This window comes from Morchella sextelata (genome assembly GCF_020137385.1).
Source record: "Morchella sextelata strain SCLS chromosome Unknown scls_12, whole genome shotgun sequence".
Classification (NCBI taxonomy): domain Eukaryota; kingdom Fungi; phylum Ascomycota; class Pezizomycetes; order Pezizales; family Morchellaceae; genus Morchella; species Morchella sextelata.
Window position 1 is genome coordinate 1,532,248 of NW_025408627.1, and position 23,183 is coordinate 1,555,430.

The following is a 23,183-nucleotide window of genomic DNA, read 5'->3' on the forward strand; positions in this document are numbered from 1 at the left end:
GATAGGGAATTGAAGAGAACCGAATTTCCCAAATGAAGGGACGTTATATACCCGCCTGAGACAGTATCGCGGGTGGCTTCTACCTGACCATGGCCAAACACACCATACATAGGTATTATTGATTAAACGCTTCAATTACGCGATTGTGTACATGAGCTCACGCGCAATAAGCGGATTATTATCAAATTCGCAACTTCCCTCTTTCAGCTAATACTAGCCCTATCTAGCAACTCGTTCTGATTTTCGATTGGCTGTATTACTATTACCGCACACAAAAAGCAAGAAGGTTACCTGACTAAGTGCGTGCACGGTCCAGGCTGCGAATTTGAGAGTTTCATCCGTCCAAGAGATACAATACCCAAAAAACTATCTGACTAATAAAGTGTTTCGTGTCAAGGGATACTTGCGCACACTTGTGTAGTACCTACGGCCTACTGGCACTAGTGGGTGGTGCACACGGTGATGGTCTACTGTGCCGCTAGTCAGCGTATAATTAGTCCAACGTTAGCGCGCGCGAAATCCGAGTAATAACCTGATCAAGAGCTCAGTCCTATCATATGTACCTACGAATGTTGTTTATGGGCCAACGATGAAGGCTACATGTATGCATATCTACGTTTATGATACATAGATGTAGTAATCTTAGCTATCCGGTACGTTATGAGCATAACTTGCAGCTTCGAACAACATTTCTAACTGGGTCTTAAGCTTCATAATACAGACATTAGGTGCATCATGCAAGATTTGAACCATTGTGGGTCTATGGATGCGTGCCTGGCCTCGTATTTTTTTTTCCCTCGGGGCAGGGTTTGTTCAGATTGGCGCGAGCGTCTGTATGCTGTTAATTGGCGAGGATATGCATATATGCCAATAGAGAAATTAATCTGTGGACAGTTCTAAATATATGCTTGCAAAATATGCGGATGAATGGCTCTGGTTTGTTGTTCAATCCACGTCACCCATTCATCAGCAATCATAGGCGCTTGCAGAATAGGCGCTTTCAGAAATGAGGGAGGTGCTGAATCAACTATTGAGTACGCCTTTATATAAGCCTAAGGAAATCTCACTAGATAGAGCAGAACATTTACGATCAAATTATATACGCCCAAGATTTTTTTGGAGAAAACTCAAATCAGGAGAATAGAGGTCGACATCCAGAGCATATACAACCATCTCGAGCTACAAGGAATATTCACTCCTGTTTTGATTAAGAAACATATATAGTTATATATTTACGATCCAACATGGCATCTACGACTATAGCTATCGATATCAACAAATTCAAGTTACAGCCAGAGCCTAATATTTGGAAAACTGTAAAAGCTCTTGGTAGTGGAGGTTTTGGGGAGGTTGTTCTCGAGAAAAACATAGCTGGGAAGCATAGAGCACTCAAGAAGATTACGGGATCAGTAGCCCAAAATCTCATGCTAAAGCGTGAGATAGAGATATTGGTACAGATCAAGAAGGTATTAGACACCCATTTTATTATCCTTATAGGCAATGGACATTTTTGAACTCACAGATTTCTAGTGTCCAGATTTGTTTGTACAATCCTTAGGATGGTATGAAAGCAGCGATAGTATGTTTACATACATCGCGCTAGAATACATGGATAAGGGCGACCTTGGAAAATATCTCGCTGCCCATGGACCTCAAACAGAAGCGAACGCCAAAGAGATTACCAGACAACTCCTACAAGGACTTGAATACTTGCACAAAAATAATATATGTCATCGTGATATGAAACCGGAGGTTTGGGTTACACTCTTGTTATATTGATGTTAATTGCATGCTTACATATATCGCAGAATGTTTTGATGGCCTCTCAATCACCACTCCGTGTAAAACTGACCGATTTTGGAGCATCAAAAATATGCTCGGAAAACACAAATCTTCGTACCAAAATCGGAACAATGCGATATATGGCCCCGGAGCTCCTAGGAGTCTTGCCCTCAAAGTTTACACCGAAGAACGGGATATATAGCAACGCTGTAGATTTGTGGTCTTTGGGCTGCCTTACATATCAGATTTGCACTTTGAAGACACCATTTGCGAAGGCGAAGTCACTGTCATCAATATCTACTAAATATGACGCAACATCTACTATGTATGATGATGAAAAGGATGTTGAGGCAGAAGAGGATATGACTCTTATGAGCAAATTCTGTCATGGCGAAGCTAGTCTTCCGATCGAGAATCTGGAAAACGTTCGATTAAGCGACGAAGGCATACAGTTTATCAAAGATCTGTTGCTTCCTTATCCACAAAACCGGACTTCCGCGGCGAATGCAGCAAAGAGTAGATGGCTCTCAGCATCACCTATAGATCGAGCCGAAACAACCAGGATTCAATTCCAGGCGTTAGGGGTACCGCTCAGCTATCAGGTCGTCAGTAAAATGATTCAACACTGGGAAAATTCACGGGGAAAAGCGGGCCCTCAACGAAAGAAACTGGATATACCAGAACTTCCTCCCTCTATCCGCCAGGATGCAACGGCCTTGATGCATGCAGCAGCAGAAAAGTCATATGCAACTATTGTTGGTATTATGAGTTGCCTTATCGAGCCAAAGAAGGAATGTTTTGACTTCAGAATCAAGGGGAGAACAACGCTAGAGTTAGCAGCCAAAGGAGGGCACATTGAGGTTGCAAAAATACTTCTCGAAAATGGTGCCAACATTAATGCCTCGCCACCAATGAATGCCCTAAATGGCAGGACAGCCCTACAGGCAGCGGCAGAGAGTGGGAATCTAGAGATGGTGAAACTACTACTTGAAAAGGGGGCCAATATCAACGCCAAACCATCCGAAAAAGGCGGCCGTGGGGCATTGCAAGCGGCGATAGGGAGCTCACAATACGAGATTGCGGTTCTACTTTTGCAGAAAGGCGCCAATGTTAACCTTCCACCCGCCACGATAAACGGTCGAACAGCGTTACAACTTGCGGCCGAAAAGGAGGAATTGAAGTTAGTGGAGCTACTCCTGTCGAAAGGCGCACAGGTCAATGCCGAAGCCTGCGAATCCGGGGGCCGGACAGCTTTACAAGCTGCCGCAGGTAATGGGAACCTCAAAATCGCCGAAATACTATTAAAGAAGGGGGCTGAGGTCGACGAGGAACCTTCTGAGGAATGCGGACGAACAGCGCTACAGGCTGCAGCGGAAAAAGGGCACCTCGAAATGGTAAAACTTTTGCTGAGAATGGGTGCAAATGTTAACGCGGAGCCAAGTGAGGATCAAGGTGTTACAGCTCTCGCTGCGGCAACAAAAGGAAAACACTCAGAAGTTGTAGAAGTGCTCCGCGCTGCAGGGGCCAAATCTTGAGGTGTGGCCGGCCTGGTATTAGGATGACCCGATGCACTGAGTAGGCAACGATATAATTCAACTAATCCAAACGTTGAAAGGCTGGTATTAAGCAAGGCTAAGAGCTCGTACTTGATGAGCAACGGGGGTGCCATTTTGTAACTTTCAGAATTACATGTACATGTAGTTTCCTTCCCGCTTGACCTTTACCTCAATTAGGTTTATGTAATCCCCTCGGTTTTGGTGTTTTTGGAATCCGTAGCTAAAGCATACATTCATGTAGTATTATTGAAGCAAATTTTGGGGGTAAATCTTACAAATATCATATATTAACACTACCTTTACTTTCTATTCGTAAGACATCAAGTACATAAATCATACATGAAGCAGTCACTATGCTACCATGGGTTATTAACAAAATTCCCTACTTGGGATTTAGCAACATGAAAAATCACTCATATTCCTATTAAGCCAGCTGATGGAGAATTGACATAAGGGTGCTTGGCATGTTGGATGTGGTTATTACTCAGTAGAGATATTTAGAACTATAAAATATTTTAAAAGTTCCCAAAAACATTCTCTATAATACCGGAACAGAGGCGTGTGGATTTGTTGTTCCACTAGCTTGCAGTTGCCGGGGTGTTGGGTCATTATATAAAACCATACCAGCGTTCTTATTCTGTAGTATCTGAAATATCACTGAGGCCTTTTTAGAATCAAATAATTAAACAAGAATTTGGGTGTTAAATTTTACCTCATGGCTCTTATATATAATCTTTATTCGGCAGTAATTTTCACAATTCTCCACTCTTTCTTTCTTCAAGAAAAAGGAGACAGGAAACAGCCTGAAGCCGTTTATATCTTATGTTTTCTTCCCTTCTATTTTGTTTATTTTTTTGACGACCAAATGGTGGCTATGGTTCATATTGTTAACGGCTGTATATTCCAAAGAAATTGGAGCTACGGCTCAACTACCTGTGTCTTAAGTAGCTTCGCAATACCTGTAAAGTAACTATAGTGATATGGGAAATCCCGTAAGATCTTTCGTCATGTTCATTAGACACAGATGGTTATCCAAGAAAACACAGCTCTTTTCCTCTTGGCATTGTGGCACTCCCGCCGTATGTTCCTTTGCAACAGTCCATTTACCATCTTCCGCCTTAAAGTTACCGTGTTCTTGCTGCTGCAGCGTTGCTTGCTTCTATATTCCACAAATTTCCACAATTAGTGAGGTCACCCCCTGAGTTGGTGGGGCTTCAACAAACCTCGTCTCGTCGCATCCTCCAACAACGCTGTATCCACCGCGTTTGCTGGTAGGTGTACATATCTCACCACACTACCTCTGATGAAAACACTTTTCACCGCTGACTAAATACAACTCGTAAATGATTAAAAGTTCTATTCCCGGGAGTCTTGTGCGCGTGGGTAGATACCAAATGGGGATACCGAGCTTCGTCGACAACGTGGATCTCGTCTAGCTTGATATTCAAAAACTGATCCACAGACTTGAGAGTTCCGCGGATTAAAAGGTCGTTTTTGAGCTCAATTGTAACCTAGACGACGTGAGCAATGAGAAAGGCGTGGGCGATTGCGGGGAGCATTGTACTTCATGGTCGACAAGTGTCTTGAAAAAACTGCAACGGTGTTAAATACAGAATTCTTAGTATTCTGAGTAGGGGTCAGGTACCTGAAGAAAAGCATATTTGGAACTCGGGGAAATTGTGGCAGGGAGCTATGTTCGTTTAGAGGTGAAAGAACAATAGTGGGGTTGTGTGACATGACGTCCGGGTAATGTGCTGTGGGCCTTAATTTTGAGCCCCAGAGACCTTGAGCAGGGATAACCTGCGCCATCATCCATGCGTTATCCGCTTGGTATGAACCGTGCGTATCTTGGGTACATACATGTACCCATTCAAAAGGTAGATACGTGGGTACACCGCGTTCTCTACATGTCTGCGCTCGAGCTCCTAACCCGCGATATATAGCACTTAAGGGAAAACTAAACTTAATTAAGAAAAAATATATCTTTGAATCTAGTTGTCTGAGAATTTCTTTGAGAGTCAACTGAGCATGTTGAAACGAGCTCATGGCCGCAATTTTGCGTTCTGAATGATGAGATTATGCTCAAATACGGACAGCAATACAAGTATACGTACAAATCATTAGAGCTTTATAGCGATTATCCAAAGGAAAGAAATGAATAGTATAGCGTAGTGTAATCAACGTCTTTTCCTTATGTCGTTATACATCTTTTTGTTTATGACGGATATATATATCAAGGACTTCAAGATTATTTCACCGCAAACCATCCGCTCATTTCCATAGACTTCATGACAAGCTGTTAACACGCCTTTCAGACATGAGGCATCCGCCAAATATGTACATTTCTAAGTCAATCCCTATTCTACCTACTGTGCTCATATCTACCTCCCCAAAGTACTCAAGAAGTTCTTTTCCTTAATAGCAGCCCTACTCTTCTTCCTCATCTCTCTCTTAACCTCCAATCTAGCTGCAAGCGCCTCCTCTGCACTGACCTGTACTTCCCCACCAATCTCCACCGTTGATGGTCTCATTGCCTTACTTAGCCCAGGCTTCGCACCAGGAATGTTTTCACCCACACCCCCAACCGCTGCTACGACTCGGGTGAACGGGTGGTTGGGAGAGGTGGTAAATGGGAGATCGATGGTTTGCTCAGTGATAGGAATGCGGATCTCTGAGTTGAGGGACTGAAGAGCGGCGACTTTTTCGGCGCGCTTTTTGGCGATTTTACGTTCCTTTTTAGATTTTGCTATGGGGTGTACTTTAGTACTGGATAGTTATACCGATAGATAAATAAGGGAGGACTCACAGTAAAGATCTCCTACTTCTTCTCCTTCTAGCCCATCCACAGTAGTCTTCTTATCCAGCAAGGACCACAGCCATTCAGGATACTCGGTGTCTTCCAGAGCAACTGGATCGCTCTTCCCTTTCAGGTAGTTGATATTCTTCAGCGGGGTTCCCGCCTTGGTTCCGCTAACCACTGTGATCTTTGGCTTCGCCGCGATCTTTGGTGCAGCAGGAGTAAGCGGTGTTGAGAACGGTTGTGCAGCCGACGTACTCGTAGCACTCGGCGGGCCCTCACCACCGGGGGTGCTGGACTGCAGTGGTTTGGCCTGGTTCACAACATTTGGGTTTGCAACGGAGTATGTCCGTACAGCTCTCCGCGAGACCGCCGGTTGAATTCGGCGAAGACAGAACATGCTGAGAGGCTCAATTGGCGTTAATTGGTGGTTATTTGCCGATTTTTTGATCTGTTGTAAGGTGCAAAGGAAAATTTGGAGTTTCGCATCGTCGTGATGAGTTATGCGAGTCACGCGCATATTTGAGACTGATATATGGCAGGGTCCACCCCACGGCGCAGCGGGGTTTGCTGCATGAGCAATACAAAAGCGGTTTAGGGCAGTGACATCCTAGTAAATCACGTCGCACACTGCAGCAGCGCGCATCACGCACAAGCGATATCAGGAAAGAAAAAAAAAAGCGACAGGAATTTTTTTTGCGAAATCTTGGCGCTTCCTAGGCTGCTGTGAAAAAGTTATTTCAACGCGACCTTTTCCCTCCTCCGCTCATTTCTCCTTCTTCCTTCATCACAAATTCTCATACTCCAAGACTGAAGTTTGCCGCACCGCAATTTGCATCTGAGGGCTTATAATCTCATATCTGAGGGCTCGTTCTGTTCAGTTGGCTTGTTGGCTTCCGAGGGCATAATCATATCAATCAATTTAACAATTGATTTTTGTGGGCACTGAGGGCTTCTTTCTGAGAGACTATAGAATCATCAAACCTTGACATCTTCTACTGAGGGTTTATTGGCTTTTGTTCCTGTCCCAGTCCCAATCTTCTTCTACACCAAACAATTCCACCTTTTCTTCCTCCCACCAACTCCCCCGCAACCACAATGGGTAAATCCGCCGTTAAGTCTGCCAACGGCAAGACCTCCAAGAAGGACGCCTCGAGCACCGTCAAGGCCGCCGCTACCACCAAACCCACCTCTTCAAAGTCCAAGGATATCGCCAAGAAGGCGAGCGCCGTCGTCGACAAGAAGTCCTCTAAGAAGGACAAAAAGAAGGCCCCCACCCCCGAATCTGAATCTGACTCCGAGGACTCCGATGACTCTGAAGACTCGGATGATTCCTCAGAATCCGACTCTGAGGAGGATACCAAGCCTGTCCCCAAGAAAGTCGACGCTAAGAAGGCCGCAGCCAAGGAGGAGTCTTCTGACTCTGAGAGCGATTCTGACAGTGACGAGTCTATGATGGATGCCCCTGCTGTCGTCACCAAGGAGGAGTCCGACTCCGACTCTTCTGAGAGCGACTCTGACTCGTCTGAGGATGAGAAGCCCACTGCCAAGAAGGTAGAAGCTAAGGCTGAGGTAAAGAAAGCAGCTGCTAAGGAATCTGTAAGTTACCAATCAAAATTTTGTCTCCTTGGGATTTATCCTAAACTCCTTTCTTTCCCAGTCCGATTCGTCCGACGACTCCGATTCAGACTCCGATTCCGATTCCTCTGACTCTGACTCTGACTCTGAATCTGAATCTGATAAGGCCAAGGCTTCCGACAGCGACTCCGACTCGGACTCGGACAGTGACTCCGACAGCGACTCCGATGATTCTGAGCCAGCTGCCGACTCCAAGAAGCGCAAGGCCGACACTGAGGCCGAGCCTACCGCCAAGAAGGCTAAGACTGAAAAGCCAGCCGCTGCTGCTGCCGACGAGAACTCCAAGAACCTTTTCGTCGGTTCCCTCTCATGGAACATTGACGAGGACTGGCTTCGTGGGGAGTTCGAGTCTTTCGGTACTATCTCTGCCGTACGCATTGTCACTGATCGTGCCACCGGCCGCTCTAAGGGGTACGCCTTCCCCTTTGTCTACTTCATTTGAATAATTTATTCTGACATAATACAGATTCGGATACGTTGAGTACGAAGACGCCTCTTCCGCTAAGGCCGCTCTTGAGGCTATGAACGGCAAAGAGCTCGACGGACGTGCCCTTAACATCGACTACTCCACTCCCCGCCCCGAGCAGGCCCCCCGCGAAAACCGCGCCAAGCAGTATGGTGACCAGAAGTCACCTGAGTCTGACACTGTCTTCGTTGCCAACCTTGCCTTCGATGCCGACGAGGAATCAGTCAAGGCTGAGTTCGAGGCTTTCGGTAACATCATCGGTCTTAGGATCCCTACCGACCCGTAAGAATGCCTACAATCCATTTGTATTTATGTATATTGATACTAACTATATTCAGTGACACTGGTAACCGCAAGGGCTTCGGGTACATCCAGTACGATTCTATTGACTCCTCTCGTGAGGCTGTCGAGAAGATGAACGGCGCTTTCATTGCCGGCCGTGCTATCCGCACTGATTTCTCCACTCCCCGTGACCCCTCTTCCGGCGGTGGCCGTGGTGGTCGCGATGGTGGCCGCGGTGGATTCCGTGGCGGTCGTGGTGGTGGTGACCGTGGTGGCCGTGGTGGTCGTGGTGGCGGGTTCCGTGGCGGTCGTGGTGGTGGTGACCGTGGTGGCCGCGGTGGTGGTGCCAGCCGCAACCGTGGTGGATTCGGTGACTTTTCGGGGTCAAAGAAGAAGTTCGATTAAATGCTACTGATTGATGATGCAAAAAAATGGGATGATGGCAGTGCGGGTTTCTTGGCTTGATATGATTGATGCCCATTACTTAATAACTACTACTACTGGGGGCTTGTGAGAATTTGTGTGTGCATCTGTGGGCATATATTCTTGAGGGTTTCTTGGTTCCATCCTGGATAAGCGTGTACGATATATGGCTGGCTGCAAAAAGTTTTTCTGTTTTCTTGGGTCTAATTTTTTTGTGTATTACTTTTTTTTCTTGATCCGTTTGCGGTCTTAAACCTGTTGGGGTAGGATTTGCAATTTTAACTGTCCTGAGGGCAGTTTAGTGGTGTACATAGAATCATGAATAGGGATAATATTCATATCATCCGAGTTACTTCTCATGCATGGTTTGAGGTTTTGGGTTGATGGATTATTATGTTGGTGTTCGATGCTGCCCTGATAATACTGATGAAGCCGGCTGTCCGCTCCAGAACTTTCTGTTCATCCCCCCAAAGTGCCAGCGCCATTGAAAAGGACCGGTACTCCCCCTCGCTCCCCTTGTTCACCCCACCCCGGCCTGACCTGCAGTTATTTCGAATACATGGACGCAGTTCGATGTTTCGGTAATAACTGAGGTAGGCCGAGAAATATTCATAACCCCCTTCCGGTACTACATATATCAACTTGCTGTTACCCACTTCGAACCCCGGCCGAGAGCTTATTTGTTGGCAACACCCACAACCCATGCAGGGAACCCATCATCTTCATGATCATCCTTTGATAAAGCTACAATACAGAACACACCTAGCAGATTTTGCAAAGAAAATTTGTGTTAAATCACTGACGGACCGACGAAACCTGTCACCACCAACAGCTTCTCTTTCCTCAACAACCGCCTGTCTCAATGAACTGGACTGGCGGTAGTCGAGCTCGAAGCGGCAAACCATCTTCCGACACAGCCCGCATTCAAAAAAGTTACTTTGCCAAAGTCCGTGCCAAAAACTCGACTCCTCTCGCCCATACAGCGCTATCTTTTGCTTTTACTGGGGATGGCACGTCAGTTTCTGGAGGTCGAAGGAAAGCTCGTGTTCCAGAGCTCGATATTATCCTAACCCAGGAATCACAAAAGAAAAGAAAGACCTGTGATACATCCCACGACCTGATGCCATTTGAAGAATTGGTCGAAGGGGCAGACAAATCTAGTGAGAATAGGACTCACAGAAGCAGTGATATAAAGACAAAGAAACAACGTTTATTGGAAAAAGACAGTTGGGTGTGTACAACACTGGCACGGCCACTTGTCTTGAAGCGCAAACAATCGGCGGTGAGTGTGCGTCCCCAGGAAAGGACTACACCTGAGATCTTGAGAAATCTTGAGCTGTTTCTAGATCCCATTAATCAAGAAGGCATTGGGGACGGCCATAAAGGCCTGCCCGAGGAGCTCAACTACTCTCGCTACCCTTCACTTGAGAGGAGGTCTGTTGAATCTGTAGGTAACGAGCATAGAGGGTTCAACGGTGGAGTCTTCCGTAATCTCAGTGATGGGGGATTCGTTCAGATTGGTGGTGAGAGCACCCAGTTTGGAGGAAGCAATCCAGAACAGCACGGATTATCAGGAAGAGAAATGTCTGATATTTCTGAGGAAACAATGCTATTTGATATTGAAGGGCGCCAGGAAGAGAATTCTCCACCCATGCTCCTGAAAGGTCTCAATCTGTTCGGCAAAAAGCATGATGTCGAAAATTTCAGGAGGCTTCCGGAGGGTACTGGGTTTAATCTGAATGATTGGAGTGTCAATCGGGATACGCAAATGCACGGTGGCTACCCCTCTTCACCATTGGCCCCGTATTCGCAGGTCCCTCGTGAGTGGGGGTTATCACCTCCGGCCCCGGTCAACAAATTTGTTTCCACAGGCCGGGAAAAGGGAAGGGACATAATTGAAGAAATTGATGAAGTGGCTACAGATATATGGACTAGCAGTCCATTTGAGGCCTTACCAGCTAAACCCGTCCAGTCCAAAGTCATGCCCTCTAGACTTGCCCAAATCACTCATAATGACCATGCTCAAGAAAGCTCCAGAGTAAAAAAACGAACGTGTAGGGAATACTTGTCGAATGATAGATTTACCCATAGAAACAACAACCTCTTAGGCCGTCTAATTCAGGAGGATGTCCAGCAGACGCAGAATCAGTCTTTAATTGCGTATGCATCCTCTGGAAGCTCATCTGCTAGTGATGATGAAGGCGAAGAATGGATGCTTGGTTCAAATATTTCCCCTAGATCATCTCAAGGAAGAAAAGTCATTGATTCAATACCTACCAGGGAAGCTCAAGATGGATGGGAAATGTTTTTAAAGGACCACACAGTCAATGAAGAGGGTATAGTGGATGAACATCAGGAGTCAAACCAACTGTACGGGCAAGAGCATTCGGCAGAGTTTGACGCTCTAGAGGAACATCCAGAGCGCGAAAACCTGGGAGAAATCTCTCCTCAGATTGCCAATGAGTGCGATGGAAACGTCGAGAGCCAGGCAAATCAATCACAGGATTTTATCAGAAGCTTAAACTTAGAATATAGAGAGGCGTCGGAAGTGCCTTTGGGCGATATACCAGTGAAGGCTCCTCCTTTGGTAAGTGATGAAGACAAGGAAGAAAACCGGAGAGAATTTCTTAAATCTCCACAAGCTCAGTCGGGTGACAATGACACGGAGGGGAAGAAAACCGTTGACCAGGAAGTTACCATAGAGAAACCTGGTAATACTCTCCCCAAAACCAATGTCAGGCCGAAGCACCAACTAAGTGTTTTGCCACAGTAGATACAAAGCTCAATGAGGAGAAGGAGCCAGAAAGAACCCTCGAATTCGACAAAGATGAGGACAATGCTTGGAGGGCATTCGTATTTGCTGGTCTCGATGACGAAGTCGAGCCAGAACTCGCACCACCTAAGCCACCGGAACCAATTCGCCGGCGCACAACAATGCCGCTGAAATCATCCTTGAAGCCTCCAAAAGTTATATTATCCTCTAGCTCAGATCTGGAACCTGAACTCCCGGTCAACTGTAGTCCGAAAGAAAACACCTACGCCCCTTCAATGGCTGGCGCTACTGTGGGATCGGGATCGGGCCCCAGCTCAGAGGGTACTAGTTCAGTAACTGGTAGCTCACCTATAGCTCAAAAGACGTCAAAGTTCTTCAACTCTGGACATAATATAGCTTCTTCACCACCTACAGTTCCGGCAGGAACTGCGCCCATAAGGTCGAGGAGCATGCTTCCGCTCGGCTGGAGGGGACAGGGTAATTTGCACTTGAGAAGTCAGAAGAAACTTTCAAAAAGAGAGAGGGGTGTTCGGGAAGATCCGATAGAGAATTATGATGGAAAAAAGGCTGCGGAAGAGGACTTTGAGGATATTGAGGATTGGTAGAAGTTATGCTTGCTCCATGTTGTCGTTTTTAAAGAGCTATGATATGCAACGAAAGATTATTTATGCTGATAGTATAACCTGATTATCATGAAGGAACTTATTTTACACTAAAGAAAGGTTAATCTAGTTGCTGTATGCCAATACACACTACCATGACGATACTTTTACTAACTCTCGCTCTCACTCTTTACCAGCGTACAGCCAAGCTATCCATTACCACCTAGGTTCAAAATCTAACCAGTACCTTGTAAGTAGATGTGCACTACCTAATACGAAATAAGGAGTTCAGCCGTGGATGAGATGGTCTTGATCACAGACCATCACTCGCGTGCTTTCTCCATTCTCTCTCATCTGCCATGGCTTCAAAACTCTCAAGCTTAGTCTACCGGAAAACTCAAGATATTCCGTAAGTATAACAAATCAGTGCCGTCATCCAGTAAGGCCACGAGCCCACCGTAGAGCCAAAGCCGATGATAACTTTATGAACCATCACTCGGTCCTAAAATACTGAGGTTCTTTCAAGACATGTGCATCAGTCTTATTCGCAAAGTGTAAGTGGGTGAGGACGTGGCATATGGGGTAGGGCGTGGGTGGTGGGCCGGTACAAGTGCATCATAACGACCCAGAAAGATGCGCAGTGTAGCGAATTACGTGTGGGTATAAGGGACACCAAAAGAGCGGAAATGCACTTACAGAACGGTGTGTGTGTGTGAGTATATGTATATGTAGGTAATCTACGCACATCGCGCCGCAATACCACGGTGTGATGGCTCTGGGTCGAATCATGAACTATCACTCGAGCATGTTTAGCCCCCCCCGGGAACTCATGCGGGAATGCGGCCGTTGTCGCCGCCTGTGTGGTTAGAAGTACATAGGTCTGTCACAGGAGTGTTTGGAATTGTTGGATATGCGTCGTTTAAGGCAGTAAGGTTACGGTGTGTAATAGATGGAGGGAGGGCACGCCGCCAAGCGGACTCGTTCTTAGGACTGGGCCATGAAAGTCTCGAATTAAACGGTGTCATGGAGAACAATACTTATACCTATGGGATGGATACATATCTCGAAAGCAACACACATCAATGCACTATCACAGCTTTCTTCAGAGTAGGCCCATGATACCTTCCCCCACCAGACAGAGAGGGAGAATGAAAAAAAAGTTCACAACACTGCTTGTGTTGCTACGTCTTTTCTACGTCCGGTCCGGTGGGGGGGTTGAACGCTCGCAGCTGTGAGACAGAGTGAGACCTCTGTACCGCTCGACAATCCAACCCCATGCTGACTATGATTGCGTTAGTGCTGTTGGCTGCATGTGGGCTCTCTCTCTCCTTTACGCTAGCTTGGCATGGTTTCTATGGCTTTTGATTGAACTGGCGACGGTCGTGTCTGGTTTGGGGAGGGGGGTGCCAGGTGTAATGATTTAATAGACAGGAATTGAAGAGCCTCTATCCCCCCATATGCCCCGATCACTGGGTTTGGTTCAAGAGAGAGTATATATTTGTTGTATTTGTTGCCAGTAATTAATCTGGCTGCTTGGAAAACCCGAGTCCGTTCAAGGCGAGGGGATTGTAGTGTGCGAGGTCCATCGGCTTCGTGGGAGTACATATGTCTGCCTCGAACTGCCTCGAGGCAAATACACCGAGGCAAGGCAAGGCATAAGGCACCTCAACCTCTGGGCCACATTAGATAGGATATCAAGACCTATTTTCTCTGCTTCATTTTTATATATTGGAGCTATGATCGCGCCGTTTTGCAGGCTGGTGGTTTTTGGTAAGGGAACTATAAGACTATTTACAAAAACGAGAAGGGTAAAAAAACAAAAAAAACAAGCCATCTATACTATCTATTAGGCATCGACCTCCATCCCATCGCTTTCCTTCTTTGCCTCCTCCTCCTCCCCCTCCTCTTCTTCCTCCGCCTTCTTTGGCTCTTCTGCCCTTTCCCCAGCAGCCTCCTTCGCCTTCCTCGCCTCCTTCTCCATCTTCTTCATCTGCCTCTTCGACACCTTCGGCGCCTGCTTCTCGCCCGTCCACTTCCACATCTCGCCCGGCCCCACAACCGGCGCATCCACCAGCCCCCTCGTGGTCGCCCGCACCGTCTCCCCCGCCGCCCTCTCATCCTCCTCACTCCACTCCCTCGGCAGCACCGCAAACACCAGATAGCTCGTGTGCGTCTTAATCTCCTGCTCACCGCGCGTGACCAGCCGGCCCTCCGTGACCCCCTCCATATCCATCTCCCTCGACGCCGCCTCCTCCGCATCCATCTTCTCGCCATGCAGGTCCTGCTCCTGCCGCCGCACGCGGTAGTCGTTCATCCACTGCAGGCGCCTGAGCGCCTCATCGACGTTCCGCGGCCCCGCGCCGTCCGTGTAGCTCTTGCGCTGCGCGCGCCGCACCTCGAGCTGCCGGTGCTGGATCTCGTACATCTCGACCTCGACCCAGCCGAGCTTGCGCAGCACCGACACCGTGCGCGTCACCTGCTCGATGCACGGCGAGAACGTACATATGCGGACGGTCTCCGTCGCCGCCAGCGCCGACGGGATAGCGGGGTCCGCCGTCTCCGGCGCGGGCGTCGTCGGCTCCGTCGTCGCCACCGGGCCCGGCGACGGCGTCGGCGTGAGCCCCGTCCGCGTCGGCAGCGGCGGCGTCGCGCGCACCCGCCTCGTCAGGTGCGGCAGCGCCAGCCACGGCGCCGGCAGATCCAGAAAGATCGCCGTGGCCCCGGGGCTCGCCCCATCGACGAGGAACCCATCCTTACACACATCCCTATGCACGACGTCGACCAGTGTGTCGAGGCCGTGGCGGGCGATCTCGTCGCGCAGCTTCCCAGCGCGCTCTTCATGGAACTCGAAGCTGCACACGCGGCCCTTTCGGGCAGCACTGACGGCGCCGCGGTCCTCGCGGCCGTCCGGGTAGCCGCCGTAGACGGCGCGGACGGCGGCGTGCGTGAAGGAGCCGCTGCCGGCGCCGGCCTCGAGGAGCACGCTGCCCGGGCGCACGCACAGCTTGTGCAGCACGAAGGCGCTGTCGGGCGTGTAGACGACCTGCGTGCGGTGGGGGAGCGAGGTGGTCCACAGCTCGGCGGTGGGGGCGAGGATGTGCAGGAAGCCGCTGTCGGCGGGGGCGCCGCTGCGCTTGCGCTTGTGGCCGGGGCCGGTGGCGCGCACTTGCGAGCCGTAGGGGATGTTGGTGAGGGTGTCGTGGGGGAAGTCGCCGAAGCGGGTGTTGAGGATGCCGTCGGCGGAGCGGGCGCCGGAGCGGGAGGAGCGCTCGGCGGTGGAGGGGGTGGAGGGGGCGGCGGAGGGGGACGGCGCGAAGGAGACGGGGATGAGGAGGTCGCGCTTGAGGTGGATTATGGACGGGCAGGCGGAGGTGCCGATCAGAGGGGGAGGGGCGAGGAACGGCGAGGGCTCGGGCAGGAGGGGGACCGGCATCACTTCAGCAGTGGTGGCAGCAGTAGTAGCACCTGTAGATGCAGATGCAGATGCACTTGTAGACGCTGTAGACGCAGCTGATATCGGCTCTGGACCTGACTCGGCCATTGTGGTGTTGGGGTTGTGGGAATTAATTGGAGATGTTCGGAGGTGAGTCGGTCGAGTCTTCAACTCTCGCACTCGGTCTGCAAAAGTTGAATCGCGACGCACTGGGGAGGCTAACTCTGAAGAGGGCAGGGTAACTAGCTGCCTGGCCAGGGTCCAACTAACGAGTAACACTGGCCGGGGGGATTTGCGTCGGGATTCATGCAGAGAAGTGGCTGTGGCGGCGGCGGGGAAAGCAGTCAAGGTGGAGTCTACTTCTTGCTTTTGGCGTTCAAATGAGTGGTCTCGGGTCAGAAACGTTGAATGATGTTTTTAGGAGAAGATGGCATCGAGTGATATTCTGTGATGTGAGTCGGAGTTGGATATGACGGTGTCTTTCATGTATAGTTCTTGTTCAAAAGTCCCGGGACAACGCAACCGCGAGTTGCTACGGGGGCTTGTCCCAGGATTTTTGACATGGAGGTATACATAAGTTTCTATACTCAGCAGCTACGAAGAGCCAAAAAAGGGACAAGTACCTCTTCGTGGAGAACTTTCACAAACAACTAGATGCCAATGGGAAAAGCCATGCATCCATTGAAGCCTCTGCAGCCTTCACTGCCTGATAAAAACTAACTCTACTGGCTACGCTCATGTATGTACCCACTCCTCTAATCTACACTACACATATCCTACACCCACACCTCTCTACCTCTTCAAAGCCTCCGCCCTCTCCCTATGCCACTCCGGCACCACCGCCCTCACGCACACCTCCCTCCCCTCCTCCCCCACCACAAACTGATCCCCACTCCTCCACTCCCCCTCGCCGCCCTCCCCCCTCGTCATAACCCCCAACCTACACAGCGCCAGCCCCACATTCCCCACCTGCCCCAACACGACCCCAGGCGCCCTCGCCTTCCTCCCCCCCACCCTCCTCACCGCCGCCCCCACCTCCACCTCCGGCACCTCCACACCCGGATCATACACCACCCTCCCCCCCTCCCCCTCCGCCTCCCCGTCGCCGAACGGAACAGGGCTGAACTGAACAGGCAGCACCCGCCGCCGCACAACACCAGTGTGGTACGTACGGATCGTCAGCTCCTGCCCAACGTAGCACCCCTTGCGGTAATCAATGCCGCCCATATAGTCCACGCAGCTCTGCTGCGGCAGCGCGGTCCCCTCCGGCATCTCTGCGCCCTCGGGAACGCCCCAGAGGTACCGGCGCAGCCTGTACTGGTCCAGCTGCACCTCCGGGATGCCTGCATCTACATCTGCGGCGGCGGCGGCGGCGACGACCCGGTGGCCGAAGGACGGCGCGCGGTTGTCCGCGATTTGGATACTGCCGCTGGAGAAGGGGGCGGGGGCGGGGGCGGGCGCGGTGTCGTCCCAGGAGGCCCACACGGCGAGCTCCGAGGGGGCCACGAGCGAGAGCGATACTTTACTACGGAGCCTGCGGCGCTGCAGGGTGGCGAGGAGGTGGGGGGCGGTGGGCGCGGAGAGCTCGATCAGGTAGCGGGGCTCGTGGGTGGGGGAGGGGTAGATGAATGCGTCGGAGAGCACGCGGCCCTGCAACTCAGTCAGGCGGGGCGAGGGGAGGGGGGAAGGGGGGAAGGGGGGGGGGGAAGTACCTGCGAGTTCAGGAAGCACGAGTAGGTGCTGTTTCCGTCGGGCGGCGGGACCTGCGCGGTTACGAGGCCTTGGAGGAATTTCGGTGCGTCGGTGCCGGCGACGGAGAGGAGGGCGCGGTCGGTTAGGCGGGCGAGTCCTTTCGGCGGGGGCGGGGGAGGGAGCGTGCTGTATGTGCGGCGGAGGAGGAGGATAGAGAGGGGCGGTGGTCGGAGGATCATGGTGGGTGTCGGGATGAGGGATGAGGGATGAGGGATGAGGGATGAGGGATGACGTTGGTGGGGCTCTGGGGTGCGGGGTGCGGGGTGCCTGGCGGGCTTATCGGTGGCAGATGCAGATGGTGGGTTGGGGGGTTTTGGGGAATGGGGATTTTGTGCAAGGTGAGTTCTCCACTCTCACAAGAGCGAACTCGGGGGATATATCGATCGATACCCAGTCAATGGGTGCAATATTGCTGTTCACGGGCTTGGTGTCTTTCACACCACTCACCCCAGAGACTCGGACTTCTAATAACCAACCACAGGCTGCTAACATAGGAGGAAAAAATGGAGATTTGTAAGCTTCTGCAATTGCAAGACTCAACTGCAACACACGAATTAATGAATTGCAAATGGTGTTTGTCTTGATGGAACCTTTGAGTTACCTCCCGTTCCCGGATCGCCACGGCATATAATGTATCTCTTGGCTTTAAGATAACGGCTATAATGGTAGAAAGCAGAGCTGCAGATTGCAAAGTACAGCCTATGCTTGTATATACTAATGAATTACCTCAATGGCTGTTATTGTGTTTTGAACAGTTTTACCTACCTAGAACTGTAGAGCTTTTGAGTTCTCCATGCAATGGCCCTCGGGAGGACCGTACGGGCTGAAGCCTTATCAACTTTAAATAGTCCTAAAACAGTTTATGAAGAAGAGGCCAAGATGGTTTTAAGAATGGACTATTCTCTAACTAGGTATCTACAAAAAGACAAAAGAAATACACTAAAGCTCTAATTACCCCTCCCACCCCTACCTCCTCTTCTTCCCCTTCCCCCCCCTCCCCTCCCCCCCACTCCTCCCCTCAATATCCATGACATCCCTCCTACTCAGCACCAGCGTCCCATTCCTAAACTTGCCCACACTAGGCCCAAACCCCCTCTCCCTTCTCTTCACCTCCTTCTTGACCCTCACCTCCCTCTCCAGCACAACCCCCGCCTCCCGCGCCTCCCGCCGCCGCTTCTCCTCCTTCGCCTTCCGCGACTTCTCCATCCACACCCGGTCCGCCATCGGCATCTTGTGCTTCGTCAGGTCCTTCCCGCCCAGCGCCTGCACGCGCGCCTCGATCGCCTTGAGCCGGTTCTTGCCCGTGGCCTCGAGGTTCTCGTCGAGCAGGTGGGACTCGCGCAGGAGGCGCTGCAGCGCGAGGTCGTTCTGCAGCAGGTGGGCTTCGGCGGTGGTGTCTTCTTCGGAGTCGGGGTCGGAGGAGGGCCTTTTGGCGGGGGCGGTGGGGGCGTCGGGGGTGCGCAGCGGGGGCGGTTTGGTGGAGATGAAGGGCTTGAGGATGCTTTTGGGGAGCTTGGCGGTTTTGAGGAGGGGGTCGCCGCAGGTGAAGTGGATTACCTCTGGGGCAGGGGCTGCGGTGCGGTGTTAGTGCTGTATGTAGTGTAGATATGTAGAGAGAGAGAGAGAGAGAGAAACGAACCTGCGGGTTTCTGGTCACCCTCTTCTTCTGATAGTCCCTCCCACTCACTACCACTGTCATCTTCACCCTCGTCTTCTTGGACAATCTCAGTCTTGGCCCTTTTTCCCGGCTTCGAGCCCTTGACGGCTTTCTTGGGCTTCTTGGAGCCCTTCACCTCCGGCAGCGGCGCAAACTGGCTCTCGAAGTGCCGCCGGAAGATCTCCATTGCGTCGAGGCCGTCTGCCGTGTCTTTGGTGTCTGGGTCCTCTTTGGGCGCGGCGCGTTTTCGCTTTTTGAGTATTGCGGGCATTGTTGTTGTTGTTGTGGTGGTGGTGGTGGTGGTGCGGGTGGGAGGTGGTGGGTAGGTGGGTTTTGCGGGTTTTGCGGGTTTCGAGGTTGGCTTGGCTGTGAGGCTCTGTCTGTGGCGGAGGGGAGGTTACACAAGCAAGGGTATCGAGTCGGAGGTGCAGCGGGGGTTTATGTGTAGATTTTTGGAGTAGCGATGGTTTTTTCGCTTGTTTGTGCGTTTCTCCGTGGTGATAGAGTTACGCTTGTGCTGTCGGTTGCGGATGTGCAACATGAAACTATCAGAGCCGCGTGAGCACCTTCACTTCACTTCACTTCACTTCACTTCAGCAGCAGAGCTCCCCAGGCCGTAACGTTCCCGCCCCCCAACTAAAGACATCCCACTTCGCAATCGGGCTTGGTGGCTGGGTTCCGCTGATTGGGCCGCGACCTCCCAAGCAATTAATTGGCTCGCTGAGCTGCTGCTACAGACAACATGGCCGCGACACCGGCAAAGGTGAAGAAGCTGGCGGACCAGCTGATTACCTGCATCACCGGCCTGACGCCCGAGGTGTGCTCTCTCCCCCCCCCCTCCAGCTCGCAGTACAGAGAGGGTTGGAATTGACTGCGGCGAACTGTGTAGGAAGATCCCGCCAACTTTGGGCTCTGCCGTGTAGGTCCTTTCCCACGCTATCTACCAAGAGGACCCGGACTGACGGCGGAGTCTGTGTAGGAATTCACCCTCCGCAACTTCAAAGGCTACAAATTCGGGCGCACAAACCAGTTCGACGTAAACTCAAAGCTCTCCGGGTACACCCCCCCCCCCCCCCCCCTTTCTCTTTCTACCCTCCCCCCGCAAGCTCCCCAGAAGCCAACTAACACACCCCCGCGCAGTCTTGAAGAGAAATTCCGGATCTACAACCGCGACGACATCGCCGACGCCCTGCGGTCACGCCTCAATGAGCTGCCCGTGTCGACATTCACGCCGGAGCTACTCTCGCTCTTCCTAACGCTCTCTGACCGGCCGCTGGAGAACGCGCACCTGGACGATCTCGATGCGCTGATCCGGCCTGACCAGGGGCCGAAGGGGCTGACGTGGGCGGACATCATCGCGGAGGATCCCTTGGAGGGGGAGATCTGGAAGGATGTGGACTTTGGGGCTGAGAGCAGCGATGAGTGGTCAGATGACGGGGAGGAGGATGTGTGGGAGCGGAGGGAGGTGGAGGGCGAGGGGAGGAAGAGGAAGGGGCGGTGGGCAGAGGAGGAGGAGGAGGTGGGGAGGGGGGCGAGCGTGGAGGGGTTTATACTGAAGGGGGATAGGGAGGGGCTGGAGGCGCTGAAGAGGGCGCAGTATTGGGATGTGGGGCGGAGGGTGAAGCCGGTGGAGGGGGAGATTGATGTTTCGCTGGGGGCGGGCGGAGGTGGTTTGTCCTGCTGTTCTGTGAAATGTGTTGGGTTTATGCTTATGGGATTGCGCAGTGGAAAACATATCAATCATCTCCGAAGTCCAGGCTGCCCGTGAAGTCCTCTTCATGCTCCTAGGCCATCCGTGCGTCCTCTTCCAAAGCGTCAATGGTATAGTCTCGGTCGAGACTCCCGCGCTGTCTACCCAGTTTGCACTCCGGCATACGTCCTTGCTCGCCTTCAAAGCGCTCCTCAATTGGTATGGCGAGAAAGGCACGAATCTCAACCGTATCCGTTACTTTACATCGATCCATAATATCCAGATCTCACCAGAACAACAAACCTTCACTTCTGCCGTCGCCGAGAAGCTATTCCTCCTCGACCAGCGCCTCGTCGAGATCGAACAACGCTTCGTCGGAAATGCCACCACCAACCAGATCGCCTCCCTCCTCTCTCTCCAGTCCGAGCTCGAACCTCTGCTCCACCCCTACATCCTCCTCTCCAACATAATAGACGCCATAACCAACCCCCCCACCCCCATCCCGCAAACCACCCTCGCCACCTTACACCTCGAGCACCTCTTCACCTCCGCCTGCACCCTCCAATCCACCGGCGACCACCCCACCTTCACCTTCATGACCTCCCTCTTCTTCACCAGCCTACAAACCTACCTCCGCCCCATCCGCGCCTGGATGGAGCGCGGCGAGCTCCGCCCCGCCGAGATCTTCCTCGTCTCCCAAACCCTCACCGCCGACCAAGTCGAGCCCGGCGGCCTCTGGCACGACCAGTTCACCCTCCGCATGGACCCCGCCACGGGCGCCCTGCAAGCCCCGCGCTTCGTCCACGCCGCCGCAGCCCGCATCTTCATCACCGGCAAGAGCGTCGTGTTCCTGCAGCGCCTCGTCGCCCACCACCTGCCGTCCGCCATGCACTCGACCGACGCGGCCAACGCGGCGCGCGAGAGCGGCGGCGTGGAGCTGACCGTGCCCGACGGCGGCTCGCTCGCGCCGTTCCAGGACTTGTTCGGCGCGGCGTTCGAGGCGTGGATCAACGACCGGCACCACAGCGTGAGCTCGCGGCTGCGGGACATCCTGTACCGCGACTGCGGGCTGTGGCGCAGCCTGGATGCGCTCGGGTGCGTGTATCTGTGCCGCGATGGGTACCTGTTTGATCTGCTGGCGGGCGGCGTGTTTGAGAAGATTGATAAGGGCGTGGAGACGTGGGGGGATCGGTTCCTGCTCACGGAGATGGTGCAGGGCGTGTTTGCGGGGGTGGGGTGTGTGGAGGGTGTCAGGCTGCGGATGAGGGGGCGTATGCAGGGGGGTGCGACGGTGAGGGAGGGGAGGAAGAGCGTGAAGATGTTGAAGGGCGTGGAGGTGGACTACGCAGTGAGTCTTTCCAGCACTATCATCTTTTTTTGAACTATAAGACTAATAGTGTATAAGTTGCCATGGCCAATCATGAACGTCATCAACAAACAAGCCTTCGAAGTCTACAAAGCCGTCTTCACCTTCCTCCTGCAGATCCGGCGCGCCCAATACGTGCTCAAGCGCCTCACCGCACTCAAGCACGACTTCCGGCGCCTCGGCGAGCCCGGCGAGGGCGCGCTGTACTACTCGCTCAAGCACCGGCTGCTGTGGTTCTCCAACACAATCTACTACTACCTCACGGACCTGGTGCTCCTCCCGCAGACGGCAAAGATGCGCGCAAAGATGGCCAAGGCCCTCGATGTCGACGGCATGATCAGTGTCCATAGCGACTTTATAAATAAGATCAAGGAACAGTGCCTTTTAGGGCCTAAGGTAAGTTGCCAATCACCACCTGTCACTCTATACGGACTAACCACCCCCGCAGCTGGCTCCAATCCACCAAACCATAATCACGCTCCTGGACCTCTCGATCGCCTTCTCGGACGCGCAGACCGCCCGCGCCACGCGGCTGCTCTCGCACTCCAGCGAGGACCTGTCCATGCGCGACATCCCTTCGCCGCGGCGGCGCACCAACCGCTCCTCTGGCTCTGACTCGGACTCTGACGACGACGATGACGAGGGAGAGGGGGAAGACGGGATTGACCATGACACGAGCTACCAGGACGAGGGACATAAGCGGCGCATGGTGGCGGCGAGCGTCAAGTTTAATGCCATGCTGGACTTTGTGAAGGCGGGGCTGCGGGGCGTGGCGAGGGCGGGGGTGATGCCGCATTTGGAGACGCTGGCGGAGGGGCTGGATGGTGTGGGGTGGGAGGGACGGTATGGGTAGTGGTAGTTAGTGGTTGGGATAATTTTTATTTGTTTTTCCGTAGAGGCTGGTTTAAAGCTGCGTTCTGGTGTATGGAAATCTTTATTGTACGGATATCATTACTCGGGTATCAT

The 23,183-nt window shown here is 52.1% G+C and overlaps 9 protein-coding genes across 9 annotated transcripts; 4 read left to right on the forward strand and 5 right to left on the reverse strand.

Moving 5' to 3' along the window:
- Nucleotides 1–1,244: 1,244 nt before the first annotated feature.
- On the forward strand, nt 1,245–3,317 carry H6S33_002296 (uncharacterized protein; the record flags this gene model as incomplete). Its single annotated transcript, XM_044833668.1, has 3 exons — nt 1,245–1,466; nt 1,531–1,752; nt 1,809–3,317. The coding sequence occupies 3 exons, from the start codon at nt 1,245–1,247 to the stop codon at nt 3,315–3,317; spliced, it is 1,953 nt and encodes a 650-aa protein (XP_044693439.1).
- Nucleotides 3,318–4,308: 991 nt separating this feature from the next.
- Nucleotides 4,309–5,075, reverse strand: H6S33_002297 (uncharacterized protein; the record flags this gene model as incomplete). Its single annotated transcript, XM_044833669.1, has 5 exons — nt 4,309–4,490; nt 4,562–4,664; nt 4,730–4,849; nt 4,903–4,930; nt 4,984–5,075. The coding sequence occupies 5 exons, from the start codon at nt 5,073–5,075 to the stop codon at nt 4,309–4,311; spliced, it is 525 nt and encodes a 174-aa protein (XP_044693440.1).
- A 644-nt stretch (nt 5,076–5,719) lies between these two features.
- On the reverse strand, nt 5,720–6,535 carry H6S33_002298 (uncharacterized protein; the record flags this gene model as incomplete). The annotated part of the gene is made up of 2 exons (XM_044833670.1): nt 5,720–6,084; nt 6,145–6,535. The coding sequence occupies 2 exons, from the start codon at nt 6,533–6,535 to the stop codon at nt 5,720–5,722; spliced, it is 756 nt and encodes a 251-aa protein (XP_044693441.1).
- A 698-nt stretch (nt 6,536–7,233) lies between these two features.
- Nucleotides 7,234–8,926, forward strand: H6S33_002299 (uncharacterized protein; the record flags this gene model as incomplete). The annotated part of the gene is made up of 4 exons (XM_044833671.1): nt 7,234–7,734; nt 7,796–8,184; nt 8,240–8,521; nt 8,578–8,926. The coding sequence occupies 4 exons, from the start codon at nt 7,234–7,236 to the stop codon at nt 8,924–8,926; spliced, it is 1,521 nt and encodes a 506-aa protein (XP_044693442.1).
- An 880-nt stretch (nt 8,927–9,806) lies between these two features.
- Nucleotides 9,807–12,322, forward strand: H6S33_002300 (uncharacterized protein; the record flags this gene model as incomplete). Its single annotated transcript, XM_044833672.1, has 2 exons — nt 9,807–11,655; nt 11,715–12,322. 2 exons carry the CDS (start codon nt 9,807–9,809, stop codon nt 12,320–12,322), a joined length of 2,457 nt encoding a protein of 818 aa, XP_044693443.1.
- Nucleotides 12,323–14,165: 1,843 nt separating this feature from the next.
- Nucleotides 14,166–15,860, reverse strand: H6S33_002301 (uncharacterized protein; the record flags this gene model as incomplete). The annotated part of the gene is made up of 1 exon (XM_044833673.1): nt 14,166–15,860. One exon carries the CDS (start codon nt 15,858–15,860, stop codon nt 14,166–14,168), a length of 1,695 nt encoding a protein of 564 aa, XP_044693444.1.
- Nucleotides 15,861–16,544: 684 nt separating this feature from the next.
- Nucleotides 16,545–17,683, reverse strand: H6S33_002302 (uncharacterized protein; the record flags this gene model as incomplete). The annotated part of the gene is made up of 2 exons (XM_044833676.1): nt 16,545–17,402; nt 17,465–17,683. The coding sequence occupies 2 exons, from the start codon at nt 17,681–17,683 to the stop codon at nt 16,545–16,547; spliced, it is 1,077 nt and encodes a 358-aa protein (XP_044693445.1).
- Nucleotides 17,684–18,470: 787 nt separating this feature from the next.
- Nucleotides 18,471–19,432, reverse strand: H6S33_002303 (uncharacterized protein; the record flags this gene model as incomplete). Its single annotated transcript, XM_044833677.1, has 2 exons — nt 18,471–19,075; nt 19,144–19,432. The coding sequence occupies 2 exons, from the start codon at nt 19,430–19,432 to the stop codon at nt 18,471–18,473; spliced, it is 894 nt and encodes a 297-aa protein (XP_044693446.1).
- A 471-nt stretch (nt 19,433–19,903) lies between these two features.
- Nucleotides 19,904–23,070, forward strand: H6S33_002304 (uncharacterized protein; the record flags this gene model as incomplete). Its single annotated transcript, XM_044833678.1, has 7 exons — nt 19,904–19,978; nt 20,051–20,080; nt 20,141–20,217; nt 20,302–20,831; nt 20,887–22,199; nt 22,257–22,613; nt 22,666–23,070. 7 exons carry the CDS (start codon nt 19,904–19,906, stop codon nt 23,068–23,070), a joined length of 2,787 nt encoding a protein of 928 aa, XP_044693447.1.
- Nucleotides 23,071–23,183: the final 113 nt, after the last annotated feature.